This window comes from Entelurus aequoreus, linkage group LG22 (genome assembly GCF_033978785.1).
Source record: "Entelurus aequoreus isolate RoL-2023_Sb linkage group LG22, RoL_Eaeq_v1.1, whole genome shotgun sequence".
Lineage (NCBI taxonomy): Eukaryota > Metazoa > Chordata > Actinopteri > Syngnathiformes > Syngnathidae > Entelurus > Entelurus aequoreus.
Window position 1 is genome coordinate 25,656,885 of NC_084752.1, and position 9,099 is coordinate 25,665,983.

General features: G+C 43.0%; 1 protein-coding gene across 4 annotated transcripts in view; it reads left to right on the forward strand.

Moving 5' to 3' along the window:
- Positions 1 to 7,598, forward strand: part of LOC133639201 (CREB-binding protein-like) — a 37,113-nt gene extending 29,515 nt beyond the window's left edge. For all 4 annotated transcript variants that reach the window (XM_062032335.1, XM_062032336.1, XM_062032338.1 and 1 more), the window contains 7 exons: positions 522 to 668; positions 1,029 to 1,142; positions 1,380 to 1,545; positions 2,988 to 3,155; positions 3,408 to 3,569; positions 3,742 to 4,023; positions 4,192 to 7,598. In XM_062032335.1, the coding sequence (XP_061888319.1) occupies positions 522 to 668; positions 1,029 to 1,142; positions 1,380 to 1,545; positions 2,988 to 3,155; positions 3,408 to 3,569; positions 3,742 to 4,023; positions 4,192 to 6,474 (3,322 nt within the window). In that variant the 3' untranslated portion in view covers positions 6,475 to 7,598. The remainder of the gene's footprint in view (positions 1 to 521; positions 669 to 1,028; positions 1,143 to 1,379; positions 1,546 to 2,987; positions 3,156 to 3,407; positions 3,570 to 3,741; positions 4,024 to 4,191) is intronic.
- Positions 7,599 to 9,099: the final 1,501 nt, after the last annotated feature.

Consider the following 9,099-nt stretch of genomic DNA (forward strand, 5'->3'; position numbering starts at 1 on the left):
ATTGTATGTAGTGCTGTTTGACAAAAAACCCCAAAGTTGGTACAGTGCCTCCTGGTTGCCCGCAAAGGGATTTCTGGTGCACAAGCTCACATCTGCGCCAACTCGTGGTGGTTGTTTTATGTTTAATACGATTGTTCTCACCACCTTACGTAAATATTTAAAATCCAAAATGCTTCGCAATAATGCACAAAGTCAAAAACAATGGTGCACTTGCTAAAATTATACTTTAAATTGATATTCATACTATAGTCTTTCCACCTTGGTGGAGGTCCGTGCTTAAGCAAAGAAGTATTGGGAGATGTTACCTTAATATTACATTTTTAGGCTTAAGGAAATTCTTACCAAAATATGGAACTAAATATCATCACACACGTGAAACTCTTTTGGAAGGCTTCATATGATGGGTGTATGTAGTCCATTTAATGCAAACTATATTTGCATTTCAAAAACGTACGCTATGACAACACATTTCTCATTTCAACTCACCTGTTAAAATAATTGTTGTCTGTTGATGATTTCAGATTTGTAGACACAGGTGAAATGCCTGAGACCTTTCCCTACCGAACCAAAGCACTTTTTGCCTTTGAAGAGATTGATGGCGTTGACGTGTGCTTCTTTGGCATGCATGTACAGGAGTACGGGTCTGAATGCCCATACCCCAACACTAGGTTTGTGCTACTTTTGTTCAATTGATTTTATTTATTTTAGTTCATGAAAGTCTTTAGAGGTGGGAGGAAGCTGGAGTACCCGGAGGGAGCCCATGCAGTCACGGGGAGAACATGCAAACTCCACACAGAAAGATCCCGAGCCCGGGATTGAATCCAGGACCTTCGTATTGTGAGGCACATGCACTAACCCCTGTGAGACCCCAAACAGGACAAGCGGTAGAAAATGGATGGATGGATAGTTCATGAAAGTCTGCAGTGGAACATTTTTTGACTGCTTATGGGTCATGGATTTGTGCTACCTTTTCCTAAAGGTTCCCTTTAGGAAATGCTAACATTTTCTCTCCCCTTACTTTCTTTCAGACGAGTCTACATATCGTACCTTGACAGTATTCACTTCTTCAAACCTCGACTTTTACGAACAGCAGTGTACCATGAGATCCTCATCGGTTATCTAGAATATGCTAAGAAACTTGGGTAATTATCATACAATTACACTATGATTATCCTCCTGAGAGCCGGCGTTCTCTGCAGTGGACATTTGTGTTTTGCAAATCATGTCTGTCTTTGGCCAACATTTCAACTCTGACAAAAGAAAAAGACCAAAAACAAATGTCCTCTGCTGAGGTTGCTGGTTATTTGTAGGACAAATATTTTGTTCACGTCAACAGCAGTTCTCAGGTCTAACCTTTCTTTCTATCTGTGCTTCTGAAGCTATGCTCAAGGTCACATTTGGGCCTGTCCACCAAGTGAGGGGGATGACTACATTTTCCACTGCCACCCTCTTGAGCAGAAGATTCCTAAACCTAAGAGACTCCAGGACTGGTATCGGAAGATGCTAGACAAAGCTTTTGGAGAAAGGATCTTGCACGACTATAAGGTGAGCAAATCTTTAGAGTGGAGTATATACAAATAAACTTACTTCAGTGATATGTTTAAATTATAACTGTCAAACATCTAAACATTTTAATCTGACCAAACATATTTGCTGTGGGTTAATTTTGATTTATCACAACTAAATATCTTCCATTTGAATCTATATTAATCGTGTTTCTGTTTACATTAACAAAGAGAATCAAGGAAAAAAAACGGTATCTATATGCGCTTTTTGGTCATTTGTTTAACACTTTCAACATGTTTATGTTAACATAAAAAGTTGTGTTTTTCTAAACAAACTTTTATCCACATTGATGTAGACTCCTCAAGCTCGTTTGCACTACAGCTGGGTTAATTGGATATTTTTTTTAAAATTCAGATGAGTGTGTGTTTAATCTGCATTAAATCATTATTTATAACAGACTTAGTAAAATGTAATAATGTGTTCCAGTGATGTGCTGTCAGGGTAGGCAAACACCCGAATAAGTTTTTCAACTTGTTTAAGTCGGGGTCCACGTAGGGGTCCTTTGAGCGTGTGCGTGCCAGGGTGCGCGTGCATGTTGCCACGGGGAAGAGGCAGGCCATGAGGAAGCAAGTACCTATGCCTCAAGGTAGGGGGCGATATATTGTCAACTTGCAGTTCAGTGCCTCTGCAGTACTCTGACTCGCCACACTGGGCGAAATGGGGGTGCTCAAGCTAGCAGACACATGTCTCTCCAGCGGAAGACAGACTTCTTTTTTTTTTAAACTGTACTTATAACAAACATGGCATTTTTATTAGACTAAGCCAGCGTTTGTGGGTGTTTTTGTCAGATGCAAAAATATTGTTTTATTGCTTGGAATGAAATTGAATTAAATGAATGTGTCTGCCAATATAGAGGATTATATACTGTATCCAAGATTAAATACTTCTCTAAACTGGACTTTAAGACAAAATTAATGTGATCATACAAAGTAGGTTTTAATGGAGGATAGCTATTGCTGCTTCAGATACAAATACAGAAAGGTAAGATACACTCACAATACTTGATTTGTTTTGTTAAAAGCAAATGGGACCAAAATGTATTTAATAACAACTTTATCAAATACTTTTTGGACCCATTTATCATATCATAATATCATTATGATAACGTTTTTATGAAAGCGAATGACTCCCTTCTTTATCCTGTTACTCTAATGTGCAACCTAAATCAACAATGATTAGAGCTGCACATATGAATTTAAGTAAAAAAAAAAGAAGAGAAAAAACCTCAAAGTATCTATGCCCCACCTGGTGTTTAGTTCACCGCACGTCACTGATGTGTTCATATAAATAACGGAAAGTAACATGCAATATGAGGCTAAGTATTGTCTATTGTCCATTTTACATGGGTTGTGTGCAAATGTATTTGAACACTACAGTACATGATAAATTAAAAATACAAATGCATTTTGTCTTCTGTTTAGGATATTTTCAAACAGGCAACTGAGGACCGTCTAACCAGCGCCAATGAGTTGCCCTACTTTGAAGGTGATTTCTGGCCTAATGTGCTAGAAGAAAGCATCAAGGAGCTGGAGCAGGAGGAGGAGGAAAGGAAGAAAGAAGAAAACACTGCGGCCACGGAAACTCCTGAGGTGCGTGTCACCATTCTTCTGTGATTATTTACTTGTTCTACTGTTTAATTCATTACATCTTTAAAAATAATTGCATTAGCAACACTATCCCTATAGTTGTGCATCCACCACTGGTATTTGTTTTTTTCATCTGTAGTGCAGTTTTCTTTGACCTTTTAGATTTTGTACGTTTTGTAAACCGCCTGGTATATAGGCTGAATCAAGTAATCTCTACAGTGAGTACAAGTGTTTCCAATTGTATGTTAATTTCAGGGTACTCCAAGTGACAGCAAAAATGCTAAGAAGAAAAACAACAAGAAGACCAATAAAAACAAGAGCAGCTTGAGCCGAGCCAACAAGAAGAAGCCTGGAATGCCGAACGTAGCTAATGATCTGTCCCAGAAGCTTTATGCCACCTTGGAGAAGCACAAAGAGGTCAGACTTGTTTAGTTTTTTACTATTTACAGCTAAATTAAGAGTTTTTGACTAAGACCACGTGTTTTAATTCTGTGCATGGATTTGGATTTATTGTTGCATGTAATTAAACAGTTCATTGATTGAGTATAGTATATAGCTGTTTCTCTAAGGGTTTCTTTATTTGCTATAGGTCTTCTTTGTAATCCACCTACACTCTGCTCCCATGATCAACACCTTGCATCCCATCATTGACCCTGACCCCCTGCTCTCCTGTGACCTAATGGATGGCCGGGATGCTTTCCTGACTTTGGCCAGGGACAAACATTGGGAGTTCAGCTCTCTCAGGCGGTGCAAGTGGAGTACAATGTGCATGCTGGTTGAGCTGCACAATCAGGGACAGGACCGCTTTGTCTACACGTGCAACGAGTGCAAGCACCATGTAGAGACACGCTGGCACTGCACTGTGTGTGAGGTGTGTTCCCATTTTGACATATCTACTTTTTAGTACTGTCAAAAAGTAATTTTCTCACTGAATGTCCATTAGATTACAAAGAAAATTATATGGAAAACTATTAGTGCTGAATGTTCATAATGTTTTTCATTTTATTTACCATGTTTTCGTCTTTCCTTTTTTTTGCAGGACTTTGATCTTTGCATTAGTTGTTATAACGCAAAGGGCCATGAGCACCAGATGGTGAAATGGGGTCTAGGCCTGGATGATGACAACAGCCAGGGTGGTGAGGCTTCGAAGAGTCCACAGGAAAGCCGACGTTTAAGCATCCAACGTTGCATCCAGTCTCTTGTCCACGCTTGTCAGTGTCGCAATGCTAACTGCTCTCTGCCGTCCTGTCAGAAGATGAAAAGAGTGGTGCAGCACACAAAGTGCTGCAAACGGAAAACCAACGGTGGCTGTCCTGTATGCAAACAACTTATTGCTTTATGCTGTTACCATGCAAAAAACTGTCAAGAGAACAAGTGTCCTGTCCCGTTCTGCCTGAATATCAAGCACAAGCTTCGCCAGCAGCAGCTTCAACACAGACTTCAGCAGGCTCAGTTGATGAGGAGAAGAATGGCTACCATGCAAGGCAGAACAATGCCGCTACCGTCCCCACCTGCATCAGCTGCTCCAAGTACCCCCACTTCCCATGCCACGCCCAACACACCTCAGACACCACAGCAGCCACTCTCCAATCAGCCTCTGATCCCCAACTCAACAGGAGGCATGTCTCCTTCTTTCCCCAATGCACCTCGCAAAGGACAGCCTCAAGCAGCTGTGTCCCAGGGTAAGCCAGGGCCCCATGCCTCTCCTCTACATCAGCAGCAATCCCCTGTACCACAGCCAACTCAGCCACAGCAAATACAACAGCAGCCTCCCCTGGCTGCTGTCAAAATGGCACGGCACATCGAATTGATGGCCCAGGCCCAACAGAACCAGCAAAACTACCTGGTCAACATGAACGGCTTGCCCATGAATCCCCAGCAGCCTCAACAGCGCATGACGGGACCAATGCAACCACCTATGCAGATGGTACCGGGGCCTAGGGGACCACAAGTCATGCAACCAAACATGGCCCCAGGTCAATGGCCTGGCGCTTCAGGGCCCATGCAGGCAACACAGACTCAACAACCAGGCCTTGTCCCAGGCCAGACCCCACCACAGCCCATGACCTTGCAGCGAGCCATGATGACCCCAGGACAGCAGCCTCAGGGTCAGAGAATGCTCATACCACAGCAACCTGGTGCACGGCCTCAGGCACCACAAAGATCTGGTGCTATAGCCCCCAATGCCCTCCATGATCTTCTTCGCACTCTCAAGTCTCCTAGCTCGCCCGAGCAACAGCAACAAGTTCTCAACATCCTCAAATCCAACCCACAGCTCATGGCTGCTTTTATCAAACAGCGAACAGCCAAGTATCACGCCAACCAACCACAACAGCAGCAACCAGGTCAACAACAGCCGCCTGGTTTGCCCACAATGCAGGCGCTGGCCATGCCAGGAGGAACTGTGCAAAGACCAGGAATGCCATCTCAACAGCCCCAGCAGCCTCTGGCTCAGGGTATGGCAGCGTTGGGGCCTCAAGGACAGCTCATGAACACAGCACATACCAACCCACAAATTCAAGAGCTCTATCGCCGGCAACTCTTGAGACAACAACAACAACAACAGCAGCAGCAGCAACAGGGGGTGATGCCACAGGGCCACCCCAGCCAGTTCCCCACGCAGGCACAGGGTACAGCAACTACGTACTCTCAGCTCCGCATACAACAGCAGCAGCAGCAGCAGCAGCAGCAGCAGCAGCAGCAGCAGATTCAAGCCATGCAAGCAGGAGCAGGCGGAGGGCCCATCGGGCAGCTCCCATCTATGGCACAGATGGCACAGCCTGGCATGGGAATAGACCCTTCTCAGAATCTGCTACATCAACGCATGCTTCAGCAGCAGCAGCAGCAGCAGCAGCAACAACAACTTCCGCAGCAGCAGGCCGTCCTCAAGCAGATGGGCTCTCCTGCCCAGCCTAGCCCCATGAGCCCCCAGACCCACTTGCTTGCCGGTCAGGGTGGGCCACATCTCCCCGGCCAGCCCACACTAGTCAACAGTCTCAGCAACCAAGTGCGCTCGCCTGCGCCAGTTCAATCCCCCTGTCCGACCTCACAGCCACCGCCACATTCCAGTCCCTCGCCGCAGATTCAGAACCAACCGCAGCCGTCGCCGCAACACCCGCCTCCGTCTCACTCAATTTCTCCCCATCCAGGACTCGGGGGCCCTTTGTCAGGGTCCTTAGAACAGGCACACTTGGGCACACCAGAACAAAGCGCCATGCTACCGCAGCTTAACCCTCCCAACAGGGGGGTATTAAATAGTGACTTAAGCATGGTGGGAGATGCTACAGGTGACACGCTAGAGAAGTTTGTGGAGGGTTTGTAGCATTTTTGCTGCGAAATGAAGAACTCTGTCCCAAATTGTCCTAATTTCCCCTCAGACTCTTTTATGAAAGAGTCCTTTGTTCTTTCTACTATTGAGATTGTTTTTGTACCTGTTATAAAAGCTGTTGTAAAAACAAAAAAGAGAATTGTTAAGAGGAAAAATAAAAATCCAACACCCCATCGGGAATACAATATTCCTTAGTTAAGGGTTTTTTCTTCCTGAAAATGTTGAGGGATGAAGTCACAGAATATATTTTTTGGTTGAGACCAAATGTGTCCAATACTCAATTTATTTTTGGTTGTTTCTTGGTATGATATTATGCCATTTCCGTTTTTTTGTTTTCTTTTTTTTAAAGAAATATATAGTTGCATTATATTATTCATATCTTTTGTACCATTGGAGAAAAAAAGTGTTTTGTGTATTAGTTTGTCTGAGAGCTGGGCCAGGTTTATGTTCTATTGTCAAGCTGTCATTCCTGACATTTGTCGTCGGGTGTTATGTCATTACATTCAGGATGATGTGTTAAGACCTGAGACCTCTCTTCTACTCTCTGCGTGTATGAAGAGCACTCGGTTGTACTCGAATAGAAATTGGACTGTGGCAGGTTGTTTACACAGCCATGTATACAGGTGCACATGAAGACACCGTCGCAAACCTCACGGTCACTAAAAGAATCACAGATTCTTCTGGTCTCACAAACTTAAGACTCACAGTCTCCATCTCAACGCTCGGACGTTGGAACGTGTTTTGCAGGTGTAGAGATGAATTGCTTTGACATTAAAAGAAATCATTTGTCATACAAATGTTTTAAAGAGAGCAGCCCCCTAAGCTGAGGTGGAATGATTTTCAACAGTGGCATTGCATCTGCGGGGATGGTCCACCCTCAAAATGATACACTAGAAGTGCATCTGAAGAATGGAGGCACAATCTGGAGTCATCAATCTGCATTTTTCTCACCAACACTTGAAATCGGCAGTCGGAGCTGCTGGTTCTTCTATTGTAAATTCACTTAAAGAAAAATACTATAAATATAAGGAAGAATGAAAACACTGTACAAACTGGTAAAAGGCTCATTTCTTACTTCTATACCATATTGTTAAATAAACTGCAACAGATGAACTACAGTCCTCGGTTGACTAAATCATGAGGCACACTTCATATTTCTCGTGAATGGTTCAGTTTCCCCCCCGCGTTCGACAAATACATGTCCGCATGGATGTTCTATTCAAATAACGCTTTTCTCTATTGCCACTTGACAATAGGTGGGTTGGAAATTCTGAGAACACTTCTGATTGCAGTCAAGGACTGATTTCAAGTATTACATTTTTCTAAAGAGTTCATCCTATTCAGTTTAAACTGGCTCAGACCTTAAGTAAGCACTTGTAGTTATTTGTTTCAAAATTGTTGGGTCTATAAAAACTAATGTAATACTAAATGCCCTATTATATATGTATACGTGTGTTTTTATTATGGTATATCTTCAAATAAAACCTGGATTTGCTTTAAAATAGTCAGTGTACAGCTTGTATAGATTTACTATATCCACTAAAAAGGTTTTGACGCCACCATTATTGTCTAAATTAATTTGGTCACCATCACATTCCGCTTCCTCACCAAGGCACTTGTCATCTTGAAGGTGGCTTTGGGCTCATGTTGTAGTTAATGTTTAACCTCAATGAACTGCACAATTACCCTGGTACTCGTTTGTGTTGCCAGCCCTTTGGATAACAATGGCTGTGTGAGTCATTTTCTGTCCATCTATTTTTCTACCGCTTGTCCCTCTCTCTCAGGGTTGCTGCAGCCTATCCCAGCTGCATTCGGCCGGAAGGCGGGGTACACCCTGGACAAGTTTGAGTCATATTTTTGGTAGATCGTAAACCTAACCTGCTGTACACTGACTACTCTAAAGTAATGCTTAAGTATTGTCTCAAGATGTACTGCAATAAAAATTGTTGCTGAACTCTTTTGTGAGATATTGTACTAGATACTGTATTGTCCAGGCGTCCACTGGCATTGGCTTAAGTTACATACCAATGAGGACCCGTTTATAAAAACTGACTAAGAGCAGTTTACACATTGACCCCCAGCTCTTCATGTCAAACCGTAAATCATTGAGGAGAGTCATGATCGTGCATACTCGAAGTTGCCAAACACTGCACAATAAGTGCACGGAATCGCTTAAAATGCACTGTTGGAAAAATGACAGAATAGCGCATCCACCTGGCTGTAATTAACACGTGAGACAATGGACAACATCAGGCGCAGTGCACGACGTGTTTGTGTTTGTTAATAGCTATATAATAAAGAGGTCATATAACCGTACATATTTTTTAAGTAAAGGATCGTTAAGGTACTGTAATTATCGTACGTCTGGTGTTCTGGCAACGAGTGCTCCCAATTGGAATTCACGCTCCCCTGCGCATATGCGCATGCGTATGAAAGTGCTTCCCTTTGATCGCTGATTGATTACTCTTCCTTTTTTTTAATTATATTTTTATTTTAAAACACTATATCATATACAACAATCAAATAAATAATAATCAAAACAAGTACAGAAACAGTACAAAAATTGATTACTCTTCCTTAGGGGGGCGGGCCTTACTCTCCTGACGCGGAAGTGCGAGG